The 17925-nt window shown below is 39.0% G+C and overlaps 6 protein-coding genes across 7 annotated transcripts; 4 read left to right on the top strand and 2 right to left on the bottom strand.

Moving 5' to 3' along the window:
* Nucleotides 1-1644: 1644 nt before the first annotated feature.
* On the top strand, nt 1645-4658 carry LOC143216445 (small ribosomal subunit protein mS39). Its single transcript, XM_076439496.1, has 10 exons — nt 1645-1897; nt 2004-2109; nt 2195-2392; nt 2483-2730; nt 2897-3005; nt 3075-3417; nt 3485-3690; nt 3760-4092; nt 4166-4381; nt 4463-4658. The coding sequence occupies exons 1-10, from the start codon at nt 1869-1871 to the stop codon at nt 4595-4597; spliced, it is 1923 nt and encodes a 640-aa protein (XP_076295611.1). The 5' UTR covers nt 1645-1868; the 3' UTR covers nt 4598-4658.
* A 442-nt stretch (nt 4659-5100) lies between these two features.
* On the top strand, nt 5101-7862 carry LOC143216455 (uncharacterized). Its single transcript, XM_076439514.1, has 4 exons — nt 5101-5636; nt 5771-6101; nt 6749-6954; nt 7375-7862. Exons 1-4 carry the CDS (start codon nt 5101-5103, stop codon nt 7595-7597), a joined length of 1296 nt encoding a protein of 431 aa, XP_076295629.1. The 3' UTR covers nt 7598-7862.
* Nucleotides 6275-12833, bottom strand: Mor (SWI/SNF- related protein mor). Its single transcript, XM_076439489.1, has 7 exons — nt 12402-12833; nt 11894-12013; nt 11695-11808; nt 9041-10988; nt 8480-8790; nt 7937-8405; nt 6275-6952 (listed from the first exon to the last, which is right to left on the bottom strand). The coding sequence occupies exons 1-6, from the start codon at nt 12516-12518 to the stop codon at nt 7944-7946; spliced, it is 3072 nt and encodes a 1023-aa protein (XP_076295604.1). The 5' UTR covers nt 12519-12833; the 3' UTR covers nt 6275-6952; nt 7937-7943.
* On the top strand, nt 12627-13766 carry LOC143216459 (uncharacterized). Its single transcript, XM_076439519.1, has 2 exons — nt 12627-12967; nt 13351-13766. The coding sequence occupies exon 2, from the start codon at nt 13362-13364 to the stop codon at nt 13764-13766; it is 405 nt and encodes a 134-aa protein (XP_076295634.1). The 5' UTR covers nt 12627-12967; nt 13351-13361.
* Nucleotides 13767-13776: 10 nt separating this feature from the next.
* LOC143216456 (putative methyltransferase-like protein 25) lies at nt 13777-15659 on the top strand. Of its 2 annotated transcripts, XR_013010562.1 has the most exons (5): nt 13777-14343; nt 14418-14769; nt 14852-14949; nt 15023-15308; nt 15401-15659. XR_013010562.1 is itself a non-coding variant. In XM_076439515.1 (4 exons), the coding sequence occupies exons 1-4, from the start codon at nt 13777-13779 to the stop codon at nt 15254-15256; spliced, it is 1251 nt and encodes a 416-aa protein (XP_076295630.1). In that variant the 3' UTR covers nt 15257-15659. The 2 variants fall into 2 exon arrangements, 1 of the variants encoding a protein (XP_076295630.1); XM_076439515.1 differs by having other exon boundaries at nt 15023-15659.
* Nucleotides 15419-17830, bottom strand: LOC143216458 (uncharacterized). The gene is made up of 3 exons (XM_076439518.1): nt 17567-17830; nt 15661-16371; nt 15419-15571 (listed from the first exon to the last, which is right to left on the bottom strand). The coding sequence occupies exons 1-3, from the start codon at nt 17624-17626 to the stop codon at nt 15419-15421; spliced, it is 924 nt and encodes a 307-aa protein (XP_076295633.1). The 5' UTR covers nt 17627-17830.
* Nucleotides 17831-17925: the final 95 nt, after the last annotated feature.

A 17925-nucleotide genomic window follows, 5' to 3' on the forward strand; every position in this document is an offset into this window, starting at 1 on the left:
CACATTAGTACTAAGATTTTTCGAAAATATGAGACGCATCAAAGTATATCATTAAAACTTTTTTCTCCATAAAATTCCAAATCAAATTTTGTCCAAAATCATTTTTCTAATTGAACGATACAAAGTAACGCGCGAAGAACACAATGATAAACATAATGTCGTTCAAATGACAAAGAAAGCGACGCAATTGTACGGAGGTGTCCGCAATAATAAATTGGAAACAAATGAAAAAGCAGAAACACGATCTCAATAAGAGATCTTTTTTCGACGTATTTCGAATGAACAGAATCTTATTGGTGCACGAACAGCAGAAAATAATACTGTAAACACATATACGTGTATGTATAGTATAGTGTTCTCTTGTCTATCCATGTACACAATAAGCAAATCGTAATCGTACGGTTGCCGCGTCGTTTCAGATTCTATTTAAATACTATCCGACTCTTTTTCGTTGGGTAGGAGAGGAAAAAAAACATACAAGGAAAAAGAAGAAAGGGAAATTGGTTGAAAGGAAGCGTGGAAAAATTACGTACGAGGGGTTACATTACGTTCGATCGAATAAGAAAACACAATAAGAGCAGTGGGGTCGTCCTGGTGGAACACGAATCCTGTTTTTCATTCATATTCTTCAGGTAGAAGACGTGTGGTTCAACGTGGTGCAAGCATCCCCCTTTAAGAGTCTCACGGTTTGAAATAAAACACCTGGCTTCTTCCAAATGTGCACGGCATAGGTGTACATATAGTACGGTGTAGTGTGCGCGTACCTACATGCTATACGTTACACAGTACACATGTGTAAATACGTATATAGATACGGCACTGCCACAACCACATTAGAGCAGACTGCGCGAAGGAGCGCGCGCTCACCCGTCCACGGGCACGGGGCTGTATTCTCACGGCGAAAGAGAACTACTTTTCTTCACGGACTGGTTTTGCTTTCCTTATAAACTTTATTCACTTCTGTATAATATGCCAAAGGGTACACTTGACATGTGTGCACGCTAGCACATCCATACATGCTTGTATACGTGCACCATTCATATGCTAAACAATAAATGCGCTGAAAGAATCTCTATCTTGTAGATACGACTGTGCAGCTGTCGTACACACGAGCCTCTATATATACACGAATCCATTGCAATTTCAAAAAGAATGCTCCTTTCACGATCAAACTGTCCAACGATACTTTTATTTATCGGTGATCTTCGATTTACAAAAGTCGACGAACAAATAGTCAATATTATTATTGCGACCTGTAAGCTTGCGTAGTGCGAGTCGAATCTAAACGAAGACAAAATCAGGAACGTCCTTCTCTTTTTTAACTCCTAATGTCAGTCAGCAACCCAATTTAAATCGAGAAATTCAACTAAAAAAAAATATAAATTTAAATTCAATTTTCAATCATTATATATATTTAAATCTAAATTGAACGTTAAAACAAACTGTAAATAAATAAATAGATAATAGAAAACAGGATGCGAACAACTCCTTTATTTCTAAATAATAAAATCCTTTTCTAACAAATTGAATCTGCGTATTCGATAGAACAAAAATATTGTAGAAATATTAAAATTCAATGGGAATCTGTACAATGCGAATCAGTAACTTTGAAAAGAAATCCTGCAGGTAGGCAAGCGAAGCGAACAGATGCACCAGTAAGGGTTTAGGCTTACTTAGGCTATCTAAACGTTCGACAATGCACGTTCTTTCTACAACACATGCAGACTCTCAACTCTGAACCCGCTCTTATGCGAGGCAATAAGATACAAAAAATTGTATGAAGCATTAATAGATTTTTATTTTATCGTATTTTATTCTACTTTAACAACGTATCATTCTTTATAAACAACTTTCAAGAAATACGTAAAATGAACCATTTGAAGCATATTTCGTACAGGTTAGTAATATGTGATTCTCGTGAAAACAATTATGTAAATAATTAATATAATGTTTTCTTTATATTATGGATGTCACAGTATGATTCTAACATAAACGTTTAACAGATCTCCATGCCGCTGGTTGCAAAAATCGCAATCTGTAACGTCGAGGTTAAGTTCTAATATACAAATACCACTTAGAATAGAACGAAGACCCACGGATATCTTACGTGTAAATATACGACAAAGTTTTACTTGAAATCATGTTCAAAACTTGCTGTAGAATTACATGAAATTCTCTATATTCAATATTGAAGGCTCTTGATCGTTCGGTGCCAAGAGATCCATTGAGCACCTCCTACAAGTACCATGACGATCCCTATTTAATTCCAATGAAAAGATCGGACTATCGTATTTATGCACTGTCGTACGAGTCTGGTAGAGATACAGCAATGTGGATTCACAAGGAACACGCAAATTACTTTCCGAAAGACCTCTCAGTACCCAGAATCAAGGTATGCATTGTCTGATGCGATAGAATACCATTGATCGTCCATTCGAATGTGGTATTCAATGATTTTTGGTTGTGTTTTTGCAATTCATAGGCATTCGTCCCACCAGTAGCATATAAGGATAAAAGTCAAGTATCGGAAGAGATCTTTCTGCAAGCTGTAGCGGAAACTAATGTTTCGGATGCGTTACATATTTACAATCTGTTGGAAGGCGATGTTTCCAATACAGCGAAACAAAACCTTTTAGAATTGTTATGTTTCTGTAATAGTCGAGAAGATACATTTAAAATGCTTCCACACGATCAGTGGTTCAATAAACCAGATACGCAACTGATTTGGACGTAAGCAACGCGAAAGCAACGAGTAGACAGCGGATCCTTATGCAAAATAAGAATTTCCTTCCTGAATTACAACAAACTGGAGTTAATTTTTCTCATAAATGCATAAAATCCGCTGTCTAGCAACGAGCAAGCGTTTCTATTATTTTTCAACATCTTTCTTTTTCAGGCCCAACCCTCTGGTGGAGCAATTATACAATTTCTTGAAAACTCAAGATCATGCAACAGCATGCAAGGCTCACAATACTGTGATCTGTGGCTTCGCGAAATGGAAAAAGGTATAGTAATTTGAGTTTGCTTACGAAACAGTTTATAAGAGTGTAATGAAACTAACTGAAAATTTTCAGATAGATGAGACTTGGCTGTTGTACGAAGAATGCAAGAAGAATGATATTCCGTTAAATGTCGATACTTATAATTATTTGATCGAGCTACTTATAGAAACCTATCCACCCGAGTCTTGTTCAGAATCCGCGAAGTCGTTATACGAAATTCTCAAACACATGAACACCAATGGAGTTCGACCGAACGTTAGGACATTAAATGCTGCTCTTAGCGTAGCTTCTACGTTCTCAAATACCACCACAGCGGAACATCTTGCGAAACATCTACTTATAGAATTTAAAAGACTGAATATAAAACTATCGTTAGCATCGTATAATTACGCTATTACCATATTTACGCGAGCAGGTAAATATTTCTCGTACATGTCGATTTTAATTTAATTATTGATTGAAAAAACTTGATGTTTCGATAGGTGATGTTGCGTACAATTCCTTCATGGACCTTTTAAACTCGGCTGCAGGACAGAGTTTCACTGTTCAGGATCCGAAAGACGTAAAATTTTTCGTCACCGCCATCGACACAGCTTATTATACTTATTTCGATAAAGAAGCCGGTGAAAAAGTGTATGATATTCTTTTTACCGGAGACAATTACCAATTCTTACACAACTTAACAAACGTGCGGTTCTTTTGATCACGCCAAATACTTACCCGTCGATTACTCGAATAACATACGTTCTAATTACAGGAGGCTGCTTTCTTCTATGTATACACGATGTTGATGCTATCGACAAACACGATTCCAGATTTCTTCGAGCGTTACCAGAAAATTGTTCCCAATTTGTACATCCCAGATTATCGCGTTTATAAGGAAATTTTGAATTCCATGAAAATGTACCCATCGGAAGAGGTAGCAGAGTATTTACCAAAATTCTGGACAGATATGGAGACGTTTAAGGTTTCAGATTCAGATTTGAGCCTGAACGCAATGGAAATAATGTCGCGGGCCGTTTCACAAGCTCAGCCGGCAGTGAAAGCAACATTTGCAAGCGCGGCTAAGAGAACTTGGAGATATATAAAGGTTGAGTGTGTGTTGCATTGGAATTCACTATAAACTATGTAACTACCTAACAAAGATCTCTTATATATCATAGGACGAGATGGAACAAAGTAGCAAAGGGCAATTTTCTACTGCCACTATCGGTTACATGGCATTACTTTTATTAAAGAACGGCGATGTGAAAGAATGCAACGAAGTTTTAAAGTATACCGTCGAGAATCTGAATTCGTTCATGCCGATGATGTCCAAAGAACAAGTAGACAAATTATTTGAGTTATGTATTTCGGAGCGTTATTTTACAGAAGCCCTTGTACGTACTTATAATTGTTCTCTTAACATATTCTCTTCCAAGCGAAACATATCCACTGAATTTCTTTCTTTATCATTACAGCTCGTTCTCGAATACTGTGTAAACGTAGGATTCCAACACGTCGTCGATATGGCTGGAACATTGCACAGTAACGATGCAGATTTGGACAACGTTCAGCGGAATAAATTGAAAAGTTTAATGAAAGGCGATGTATAGTATAATCATTAGATAAATTTCACTTCGGCGCAATAAAGAGATACGTATTTGTAGAGAGCTTGTAATTTTCTTTTGAGATTTTGTCTGTTAGTTTTAAAAACGTCCAGTGAAACTATCGTATTGCTGTATCACATCGAAAGTTTACGAAGAATTTCAATCAATATGTCATTCAAAGAATAAAAATTACACGCGTCATTGGAAGATATTAATGTCCTTGTCCCTCTAGGTAGGGTACGTACGATTAATAAATTAAGTTGTATAGGCGGTGGGAGGTACTATCCTCTTGTCACTCAAATACTTATTTCCTGCATCGCGTAGCTTAACATCGTAACTCACTCGACCATTTGAAGGAGTGGAATGCTACGGTACCAACCGATACCAGAACGTTAAACCAAATCTGGCGAGGTCGTTGAGAAGAGATCTTCTAGAAACGTATTCGAGGGAAACTCTGTACATCCCGAGATTGTTGGCCTTGCTTGGACGGCGAGAAGAAAGAAAGAGTGATGGAGAAGAAAGGAGAAGATGCGCGTCTTACATTGGAGGCTGTTCGCGAATTGATAAAGAAAGACGAACCGGACGTGGAGATCCACAGTTTGGAGGAAGAACCTGGCTCGGGACGAGGTGACAATTACACGTCTATGCTCTATCGTATTCGAGTGAAAGGTCAAGAACGAAGGGAGACAACCGGTGGAACGATCGAATGGATCGATTACGAGCGTGCGATCATCTACAAAGTGTTGCCTCAGTCGAGGGAACATCGGGAGGCGTTCAAAAGCGAATTACTATTTCGAAACGAAGTGGCGTTCTATACGTACGTGTGGCCCACCCTGAACAAGTTGCAAACGGACGGCAGAAATGTGTTCAACGGCGTTGCCAAAATATACGCGGCTCGTATCGATCTCATCGCTATGGAGGATTTAAGGGAGAAAGGTTTTAAGATGGCAGACAGAAGGAAGGGACTCGAGCTTGACCATTTGAAAGGAGCTTTGAAAGCCCTGGCCGGCTTTCACGCGCTCAGTTTGACGCTCCGAGAAACTAGGCAAGTTGAACATTGTCATTGTCTTTCCTTTTTCATCTTCTCTATGAATTAGTGCGGCCGAGTATCTTTACAAATACGTAAATATAAAGTTAACAATGTGTATTTTACATATGTACATAACACGTGTTTCGAAGGCCGGAAGAGTTCGCGAGACTGACAGATCCAGATGGAGGTCACGGTATACGGGAGGTGCTTTTTCGAACGGAGAACGAAGAGTGGTACCGACAGTATTACCACGAAGCTGCGAAAAACGCTATCGAAATGGTGTCCGAAGCCCTTCCCACCCGCATGGAGCATAAGAGACCAGAGATCATGGAGAAGCTGAGAGCATTCCTAGACGACGACGTATTTTTTCGTACAATGAGCGAAGTCGCTGCGGTCAGAGGGCCCCTTACCGTATTTTGCCACGGCGATTGTTGGACTAATAATATTCTCTTTAAAGATGACGCTGAACCAAACGAGGAAGTACGTACTACAGTGAACTTGACGTTTATTTCGCTAAATTGATTGCACGAACGTTCTTCGTATAAATTCCATATAAAAATGTATAAAACTTGTACATATCATCAGGTTCTTTATTATAACTCATAGCCTTCTCAGCTAGGATTCCGAGTGAGAATATGAAATTATGAGATCTGTTTCTTTTAGTAGAATTTTATTATATAAATCTGTAAGATTCTTATATTACGGTTCTCCTGCTATCTTTTGTTTTTCCTTTCTTTCCTTTATCAATCGCTATATTTCACGAGGGAAGTACTATTACTTCGGTGGCGGTAGTTGGTGGTGGTGATGGTGATAGTAGAGCAAACAAATTCTCCTGTAATTTTTGTCTATAGTCGTTCCGTTAAAAATATGTTTGCCCCGTCACGTAAATAAATAATATTCTACTACTCTGTTTGTAATAGGATTAGTCTCTAGATAGGAATTTTTCTTGTAAATATTGTTGCGTACGCGAGTAGACAGAGCACAACAGAAATGAACATGTTAAACGAAATTTGAACCGAAATCGTTGGTGTACGTAAAGTAAAGCAAAGTAAATTAATATTGAACGCCGTCTAGAATGCAGCAAGAGTTTCGATTACGTTCGAATAACGTGACACCGTTTGTTACAGGATGTCTGTTTGGTCGATTTTCAACTAACCCGAGTCGGTTCGCTCGCTCTTGACCTCGTCAACTTTCTGTACTGTTGTACGACTGGAGAGATTAGACGGGCTCATATGACACAGCTTCTTCAGCATTATCATTTTCATTTGATGTCTTCGTTGCACATCCTTAATCCAGAACATCCAGCAAAAGATCCGTCGGTTATGTGGGAACTGTAAGTAATATACTGTAAAATTTGTTTCTGTAGGGTGAAGATACCAGTTACCGGATATTTAGCGACGACTCGGAAGTTTTTGTAAAATTCGAAGGCATTCTGCAATTCATGAGTAAAATATTTGTTGCATTATTAAATTTGTATTCAATAAATTACTAAACGTATTTAATATTTTAGTAAACTGCAGAAAGTATTGATAAAATTAAGATCATATAAAATTGGAAATATTTCAAACATCAATTTTATTTTTAAAAATAAAGTAATACTGGTACTTCACATGTTACTTTTATTAATTTCTAAAAAGTTTGTTTTGTATCCGATAACCGGGTGGGGCATGGTAACTGGTACCTCTACCCTAGTAGTAAAAAAAGATCCAGAAAAACAAAGCCAATGAAATATTAACGTCTGGCCATTTCACAGATTGAACGAGGAAATGCGACGGTGCGGACGTTTCGGAATAGGTATCGCATTGGACATCTTGCCGATCAGCACGTGCGAAAGCGAGGAAGCACCGGACATGTATGAAAAACCGGAAACAAGCAAAGAAATGCATACAACTCGAGGACCGCCGCGCGGAGGAGTTGAATGCGCGCGACTCATGACTGACTTAGTTGTAGAACTCGTAAACAATCATGCTTTGTAACTCGAGCATCGCACGATCTTTGCAAACAACCGAAATAACCGAGCCGATTCAACGAGTTTATGGAAATGAAGAATCAGAAGAGAATTACAACAACGATGGTTTCAAACAAAACACGTTCCCCAAAAATGTTTCCACTCGGTCTAATGTCTTATTGTTAGTAGTCGCGTCAGAAATTTTGGCAAGTCAATGGACAAATGCAAATAGATCGATGCAAAAATCATAACTTCTGTATCGCAGAAATAATATATTCAGTATTAAAAATCTATATTCCGTTTGATTTCTCAAGTTTTCGCGATCGTTCCAACAAATAACTCTTAATAAGTGAAAAGAATTACTTACAAAAGACTTACGCCTGTTGCGGAGGCGTATGAGCTGCTGGTTGTTGGGCCGATGCCTGAGGACTCGGTGGTTGCTGTTGTTGTTGTTGCTGTTGTTGCGCGGCAGGTTGCCAAGGTGGATGCTGATTCTGTTGTTGCTGCTGTTGTTGCTGTTCTTGAGCTAGTCGTTGATGCGCTTGTTGTCTCGCTCGAAATTCGGCAGCTTTTAATTGTTCCAAGTGAAACTGTTGCCTCTCCGTGATCAGCTGTTGCCTCTGATACTCGAGACCTTCGCGTTCTCTTTCCATCGTGGTTTCAAGCTCCTCGAAATGTCGCAGTTTGATTTCCAACTTTTTCATTTGCGTCTCGACGAGCAACGCCACCAGCGACTTGATTTTTCGTTCTTCCACAGCAGCCAAATGCTTCGCCTTGACGGCAGCTGCCGCCAGTGCAGCAGCGGCTGCAGATTGCAGTTGAGCATCTCGCACCACCTAGTTTCGAAGAAGCAAGAAATAGAATCAAACCGAAACGTGCACATATCGTAACACTAGAGCATCGTATCTACCTTATCCTTCTTCTCTTTCGCTTCCATAGCCTCGACGTCCACCGGCGTTTTCGTATCCTCCTCCGATTCCTTCATTTCATCCTCTTTCTTTCCAATCTCCAACTGAGTTTGCTCAACTTCGGATTCCTTTGGTTTTTCCTGTTCCTCTTTCTTTGTTTCTATCGGCGTCGATGTGGCCGAATGCGGCGAGGTAGCAGCCGTTGTCGGTACGCTTCCGGTGGACGATGGTGTCGCTGTGTCGTCTGGAGGTTCGGGCGGACCCGTACCGGCTATACCCGATTGTGCTAAGCCTGCAGCTGGATCGAACTTGCCTAGAAACAGAAGAAATAGTCAAATAGAGAATATTAAGGGGGTAGACTCGTTTTTCCAGCGTTGCAGGCTTCCAAATAATGGAAATTACGCCTGGTAAACGTAAAAATAAGACTTTTGACGGTAATCGCGGCCTAGATTGATGTTTTATCTAGTGCTTTTGACTACTAAAAAAACCTATCTTTGCATTATCGAGAAATGACAAGACTCTAATAGATATAGACTACGAAATAGACGGGATTTGTTCGTTACCGTCGGAGTTCGCGCTGGCTTGGACGTTTCTAAGATGTTGGTCCAGCAAAGCGGCCGGCACTTGATCCTTGATAGCTGCGAATTCCTCCATGGCAGCTTTCGCAGCGCTTGCCGCCACTCTGGGATCAACGACGGAAGCCAAAAACGCGACTGTGCTCATAACTGGATTGCCTGCTTTCGAGAAAGGTACCGGTTGATAAGCCAACGGACCCAAACCTTCCGGTCCACCTTCCTCCAAATACGGATCCTCTATCGGAAGCCGTAAGAAATGTAAAATGCACTCGTCCTGTGTCCTCGAGCCAACGTGCTCACACACTTTATTCCAATCATCCTTGTGCAGCTCCAGTCCCTCCAACAACAACAACGTCTCCTGTTCCGTCCAATCGCGGGTAGCGCCGGCAGCTTGCTTGTTCTTCAAAACTGCTGGCTTTCTCGAATACTGATCTATCTTCAGTCCAAAGTTTGCCATCGCTCCAGCTGAAGCTTTTTCCTCCGATCCCATCACGTTCGACTTCTTCTCCAGATCGAGCAAAGTCTTCGCAGCCGATGGCTGCGGCGTTTTCGGTGGGTTTGGATTGACCGGAGCCAAACCCGACGGTGTATCCGACAGTACATGGAAATGCGACGTTGGAGGTGGTCCCATAGGCGTTGGTCTCGACTCCGCGTCCACCTGATAATTGATAAGTCCCCATTGCTCCAAGAATGCGTGTACACGCATAATCGCGCACACATCGCCAGCTAAATTGCGTCTACAAGCCGTCGACGTGATATACTCCGTAGGATTTAATCTGTACGTATCGATCATGAAATTCCTGTACGCCAAATAGATTTCCGGCGTTTTCGATTTGTTTTTACCATTGAAGAATTCCGACAGAGCTCTCTTCTCGATGGTATGAATCGAATTGTAGTCGAACCAAGCAGAATAACTGGGAACGACGATGTGATGGGTTTGCTCTGTTACATTGTCTTCTGGCTCGTCGCCTTTACTTCCATCGCCCCTTTCTTTGCTAGTATCTCGCTCTTCCCTGTCCTGAGTGCTCTGAGAACTTCCTTTGTCGCCTTCCATCGGCTCATCCAGATCTGCCATGTTACCAGATTTTAATGGTTGCAGTTCGTTATCCTGTTTCTTGCTTCCCGTAGTTGTCAAGGTGGCACCGCTGGTCGGAGCATTCCCTTGACCTGTAACCGGTGGATTTGTAGGCGTAGCGACTACTTCTACGATCCGAGGTTCTGCCGGAGGATCCTCCATTCCTTGCGTAAGATCATCCTCCTCTTCTCCAGCGCCACGAGACTTTTTCGGAGTCGCTAGCGACGACGTCGAGGAAGCACTCTGTACACCCGAAGGCGCTCTCGCGCTTTTACGTTTCCCTGGTTTCGGAGGTGGACTAGGAGATCGTTTCCTTTTCGGCTTTTTCGCAGAAGGAGGTGGATGCGACGGTTGAGCCATTAAATCCTCCACCGAGAGTCTGTACTTGTGTATTTTCTTCTGTCCATTCTCGTCTATCTCGTAATCTTCCTCGTTCATCCATTCATTATACTGATCCAAGTCCAACGCCCACGTTGCCGATACTTTGTACACTGATTTCACGCTGCTATTCGCAAGTGTCCCTTCTGGAAAATCCCAGGGGAGATCTAAACTAGTCCAAGAATCGTAACTGTCTGGGAAGTAATACCAATGAAGGAGAACAGATCTTTCGCGCCTCATACAAGGTCGCGCGTATTCTTCTTCCATTGGATCCACGGAAGGATAAATAATGTGTGTAGCGTCCGCTTCGTTCTCCGCGATCGTGCCTTGGTGACGCCGAACCGCTTCTTTCACTTTTGCCGCTGTCGATTTGTCTACGTCTGTTCGCACGTATATGTTCGGCACGGTGAAACATCTGTTCTGAACCAAAGCTCGTTCCGCTGCCACCAACATCTCCACCGTTCTATCCATTCGAGATCCTGACTGAAAGAATGATTACTCACCAATTATTGTGGTACGAAGATACGTAAAAATAAATGTTTTACCCTGAATACATTTGTGAGACAAATAAAATTGTCAATCATTCTCATATTTTTATAATCTCAGGATTTGAAAAAGCATTCTTCATAAAAGGTGAAAACAAGACCATTTTTCTTCTATCTCGATCACCAAAGGACTGTTGTTCACATGATTGTGCATTCTTTATATTGCTTTAAATTGCATAAAGGGAAGTTTTATTATTATTTAGATACAGTAGTGAATCCTCGACTTATGCATGTACGTATATGTATGTATTCATTTGAAAGGAAAATCCAAATAAACTATGTTCGTGGAAAATTAATCACTAGACTGTGGTTCTTTATGCAAAATAAAAATTGTCTACATAGATTGCAAGAAATATTCACTAAATTGAATGTTATTTTTTCCCTTAATGAGTTTCAGAGAGGAGAAATCCTATATTGGCATCTTCAATTAAAAAAATTTTTTAACAATTTTGAATTTCATCTACATACTCAATTTAGCTATAAAGGCATAAAGATCCGCAGTCTATTGATCACTCATAAATAGCTAAATGCCTACGAATTGGTTCCTTGATTCGCTTCCAAGAATCTGCATATCTATGAATCTGCGCAAGTCAAGGACTTACTGTTTCGTACTACCCATATGTCGAACTGTTCGAAATATTTACCTTTCCAACGGGAAAATCGAATCTGCGCCATCCTTGCTCTTGCTTAATACGAAACGCCGTAGCAAGAATATGACATAAACCACCACCTGGTTTGAAATCTAAGAAACATTTCATCTGAAAATATTATCGATAGTATCAATTTCAAAACGATATTCACAAACTACATAACATTTCGTTATACTTATCGACGAGTACATACAGGAAGTCTGGTCATCGGTGGTTTAGAAACATTTTTTCCTAAATTATCTTCTTGGAATTGCAACAATTGCACTATCAAAGTAGCTAAACTTTTATTAGTAGGAGGGTCCGTTTGTACATACTGCAAAACATAAAGTATATTTACAAACAGTTCTCGATACTAGACGATATTAGACGGTAACATAAACATCTTAACGCACACAAGATTTAGAACCTATATCGTGTAAAAAATGACTCTGTTAATGTTAAAATGCAAGTAGAAACCCACGCAGTGCATAGAAAGGCACATATGCAAATTATTAAGTTTATGTACCCGAAAAATTCGTGTCGCAGTTGCATCGTTACAAAGGTGACTCCATTTTTCTGATAATAATTGTTGTGTTAGAGAAATCACAGAGAACGTATTTCAAGTAAATCAACATTAGAAAAACAACGATAAAAGCGTACAAATGATCGTAGATCGTAGAATAGTTGTTCTTGGAGGTTTGACGCCGGGTCTTTGGACGTACCTTTTTGCAGTTTTTTAACAGCCACTGTTTCACGCCGTCGAGTTGTGTGAGAATTTCTTGGGATTCGAAAAATTTCGCATTGGGACCTCCGTCCTTTTTTGGTCCTAATGCGAGCATCTTTTACGAAATATTCACTTGAAAAATTGTCAGATACACTGTAGGAAAGAACGCCCGTGAACCGCGTGAACGCCGCGTTTATTGCAAACATGACACGCCTCTGAAGTTAGTCGGAGCTACAGCATTTCTATGAACACACATTTCGACGCGGAAATACAGACGTTTTCAATAAATCGTTTGTAAAATTTCTTCCTCGTTCGTTAATAATTATTCATTATTGCAAAGAAATACTCGTTATCCGAGTAATCGTTTACATTCAACCTTTCATTGAAAATATTTCATCATAGAATGAAATTCTACACGCACTGAACGACGACGATTGGTAAACATGTCCTAGCACGGTCTCTACAATATAATATGGTGGATCAATGTTCTCCGAGCATACTCTGTATTTAGGTTTATTCATAACCTAAAATTATTATCGTATTGTGTCAAATTACTGAAATTTGGTATGTGACTAAATTTTATTAAAATAGTATATAGGGTAAAGGACTTGCAAGTTTTTTATTAATTTGAAAGCATTCTGTAATTTATTTTACTGTATCGTCAAATTTTTCTGGACGATTTTGTTAAAAAGCAAAGTTTTGGTCCTATTTACGGGACACAAGAAATATGTTAATTTGTTTTTATGATTTTATATAAAACCATTATTTTATTATTTCTGGTGTATCACAGTTTCCTAGCATTTTCGATAATCGGAAACGAAAAATAGCATTTTCTCGGAGAATAAGGTTTTTAACTAATGTTTTCTGTATTTTATTATTTAACTTATTATTTTAACTAAATAACATTTCTATCGCAGATTATATTCTATATACATGCTTCCTTTCAGGTACGATAAGTATGTCCGATGAGAACAACGTCGATATAAATAAAGAGTTTGAAAATTTATTGTTTGCCGAAGAAAATGCTCAAAACGTTGGTTACGAAGAAGGCTACGAGACTGGCAAGCAACAATTGATAAAAGGATTTCATTTGGGCTACCACAGAGCATGTTTGATAGGGGCACAGTTAGGATACTACTGCGGTATCTTGGAGCAATATCTAGACACGGATGAACCCAAAACGGAAAAAGCAGCTCTTATCGCAAAAGAACTTCTTCGAGATATTTCTAACTTTCCAAGATTCAATAGCGAAACTGTGGACTTTTTGGACAGTGTAGATAATATCAAGTTCAAATACGCCAGATTTTGTGCGTTAACGAAGATCTCTTCTTCATATCCAGAAGCAGACAAGCTTGAATTTTAACTAATTAATTATGTATGATGAACGTTTCAAGGAAATATTAAATTTTATAAATATATACGACAAGTTGATAAATTGTCATATAGTCGACTTCATTACGGATAACTTGTGGAAGCAATGTTTGCCGGATGGATTAAGACTAGAGTTAGAGAGGGACGATATAGAATGTTTTTACTGGACAGAGGATGATAGTCATCCTGTGCTTAATCAATTTATCAAACAGGCTAGGTCTCTTTCCTTACAGTCGTGTTCTACAGAAATAAACTCGAAGGATCTTGCAAATGTATTACCCATTGTTAACGATCTAAGTAAATGCAAACAGAAAGATGTAAAAACCGAATTTATGAATGTTAAAAAATCACACGAGGTTGAATGCCTCGGAAATATTGTGGGAGCAGCAGCAGCATCAACCGGAAGTTTGGTAATAGATGCTGGTGCTGGCAAAGCGTATTTGTCAACATTCTTAGCTGAAAATCATAATGTTCCTGTCCTTGCGATAGATTCTTCGCAGTCATGTTGCAAAGGAGCAACTTTTAGACAGAACAAATTAAAGAAGAGAACAAAACGTTCTCAAAATTTGGTATTTACTTTGTTTACTTTCTATACATTTCCACTTAATTATAAGATGCAAACATAAAATATAGTTTATTTTAGGTCCGATACATAGTCAACGAAATAAACGAAAACACAAACTACATAAAAATGATAAACGAACATTATCACGAATGGAAATTAGATAGAAATCTTGTATTAACTGGCTTGCATGCCTGCGGCTCTCTTACTCATTCGGTTATCAAAACATTTCTAACTACGAAAGATATACATCTTTTGTGTATCGTGCCTTGTTGTTATCACTTAACAAACGAAACGTTAAACGAGAAGATCAGTTTTTCTAAAAATGCTAGAATGCTAGCACAACAATCCATTGAAAGAAGCGCTAAAAATAAATCCGTATCCTCATCGTTGTTTTACAGAGCAGTTTTACAAGTGATACTCCATTCCATAGGTATAATACTTTCTTTTTCTGTTTTATCGATAATTTCGGCTTTTGGTAAAACCTTTTATTCTTTTTTCATTTCGTTTGTTAGGTGTTTATAATGCTAGAGTAGGTCGAGGAGGACCCTTGAACGATTTCCCAAGTTATGCTCTGTGGGCATTCTCAAAAATTGGAGTGGTACCAGAAAAGGTATAAGATTTTACAATTACAAACACACGAACATGTTGATTAGAAATGTTAAAAACCCCATTACCTTCTACAGATACCATCTGTGGAAACACTAGAAAGCATGTATCAATCACATAAACATTTGTCTAAACGATTTTATACGTTTCAAATGTTACGAATACACACGGGTCTCGTATTGGAAGCGGCTATCATGCTAGATAGAATATTGTTTCTACAGAAGAGTAATTTATGCTCCAAACTTGCTATATTACGTTTATTTGACCCGATTTTATCGCCTCGACATTATGGAATCGTTGCCGTCAAGTAATACAAAAAAGAAGAAGAATACGATATTAATAAAAATAATTGTTTCATACACGGTATGATTTCTCAAATCTCGGACCACGTGAGCAATTAAATAGTTCCACAAATGCGACAACATTTGTTGTGATACACAATACATTTTTTACAGACTCGATAGAATCGTACATCATTGATTTTTGTTTGATCTGAGATAATCCATGACAGAAGTATATCCTTCTTCCTGTGCTACAGGAGCTAAAATTCCTGTTGGAGCTAGACCGCTCCTGGTCCTGCATATGCTACAATTACACAGGCCTCGACAGGCTGGACAAGCCCATTTCTGAAAATGTACAACAAACAGATTATCGTGAAACTCGAAATCAAATATAATTCGATGTTACAGAAAATGAATACAACTAAAACGCTTACAGGATCTTTTAATGCTTCCAGCGCACTTTCGCCGTATCTTCCCCTCAAACAAGGTCCACAGAACTGTCCTCTCACTCCGATACATTCTCCCGATCGACAAACCGTCTTCGTATCTAATGTTTTCTGTCTACACTGATGACAACTAGTTCCCCTAATTCTACAATATTGTTTGTTAGTACTCTTCTCCGCTATATTCGCCAACATGTGCTCAGTAATTTCGTCAACCGATGGTATGGTGTTCGGATCGTATGGTGCTTTGGTAACTGAATAACGTTTCCTTCTTCTTGTATATACATCATCGTCGTCGACATCGTATTCGTCGTGATCCTCATCGCTGTCGTCGTTATCATTATTTTTGCTGTCTTGCTCGGTTTCCTCATCTACGTCGCAGACTCCCATTTTCATCAAATCAACAAAGCGTTGAGACGATTTCGCCCACGGAAACAAAATCTGTAATTTTGGCTTATTTCTCTTAGACTCGTCCATGTTGTCTTTACTACGGTTTTTCGAGGCACTTCTGGTGTTGTATTTCTTCTGGAACTCAAGACGAACGCTTTTCACTTTAAAATTGCTGTCACCGATCGCACTGGAGACAGTTCTGCGTCTCTTCTTTGGCGGTTCGTTCTCCACATTTTCCGTGTCACTGTATTTCGATTTCAACTCGCTGAATTCCTCCGTCTGCGTTTTCAGATTTTTGAAAAACTCTGCGAACTGAAACGTATGGAACATATACAGGGTGTGGCACCTAAGGCTTGCACCGAAAATATCTCCGTTGTTTTTAGTAATACAAGAAAATGTTTGGTTCAGTGGATATTTCAAGGTCATCGTCGTTTTTTTTTTAATGGAACGACGTATTTCGATTAGTGTAATACCACGTATAATATGTTGATCTTCAAATGACCTTCAAAGGAGTTATTCTTCAAAGAGCATAACTTAACGCACAAAGACCATGTTCATGCTTACCATACGAAGACTAGGGCTCCGTTGATGTAAACACTGAAACATTGTCGAAAGATATCTCTTGTTTACAAATTGCGTTGTTTACAAACTCTTGTGTCGCATTATATCAGTACGACTTCAGTCTAAATTTCAAAATGTTGTATTCAATCTGTGAAAACTGTGATATTGTAATCGTTAGACAACGGATTTTATGCATTTATGACAAAAATGAGTAAATGTAATTTAAAACAGTAGAAACATTAGAAGAATTTAAAAATACTATTGTTATTTTCAACCTATTAAACATATTAAGAAAGAAAATAAATTCCTATGTCATTGCAGTTTGTTGCGATTCAGGTAGAAAAGCTTTATTTTACATAAAGATCTAGTAATCGTCTACTGCGAATGTAGACAAAACGCAAGAACATATTCTGATCAGAGACATCCTGGTGTTCAAATTATCAGGAGCATGTTCGAGCTCTTTCGAGAAACTGGAAGTGTAGAGAAGAAGAAACGTGTATGAAATAAACCAAAAACAAATGTAAACAATGAAATAGAATGTTTACATCAACGTAACCCTGGTCTTCGTATGGTAAGCATGAACATGGTCTTCGTATGCTAAGTTATGCTTTTCGAAGAATAACTCCTTCGAAGGTCGTTTGAAGGCCAACATATTATACATGGTCGAATTTGTCTTTTCATTAGCTATAATGTCACACTAACCGATATACGTGGTTTCATTAAAAAAAAAACGACGATGACCTTGAAATATCCGAAAACATGACCTGGAGAAAAAAAACTTGTCCGTCACAATAATTGCCCCACTGAACCAAACATTTTCTGCCTGAAACATTTTCTTGTATTACTAAAAGCAACGGAGTTATTTCCACCCTGTACTTAAATACATACCGGCGAAGAGGTATTCACAGGTTAGCAATATTTGAATAGTAAACTCCGAAATACTTACGACAGCGTTTCTTTCGGCGATATTCTTCTCTCGGAGATGATCGTAGTCGTCTTCGCTCATGATGGAGCTGTTGATTCGGAGCAATTTTTCCAGAGAATTGTTCGCTATTTAGTAAACAAAACCGTTCGACGATCCTCGTTTGAATGGTAAATATATAGTATGGTTGTATTGTATTACGGGTTACGGGCGCACGGCGCACGCTGCAACGCTATACCACTATACCGGCTGCGCGATGGATCGCATCATGGCGAATGGAACAGGAAATTTGGCGGGTAAAACTGTTATGAACAGAGCATGTACGGAGTAGGTGAGTAGGTATGTATCTATTCGATGTTTTAAACAATTTCTCTCGAATGAAA

Source organism: Lasioglossum baleicum, chromosome 15 (genome assembly GCF_051020765.1).
Source record: "Lasioglossum baleicum chromosome 15, iyLasBale1, whole genome shotgun sequence".
In the NCBI taxonomy this organism is placed as follows: Eukaryota; Metazoa; Arthropoda; class Insecta; order Hymenoptera; family Halictidae; genus Lasioglossum; species Lasioglossum baleicum.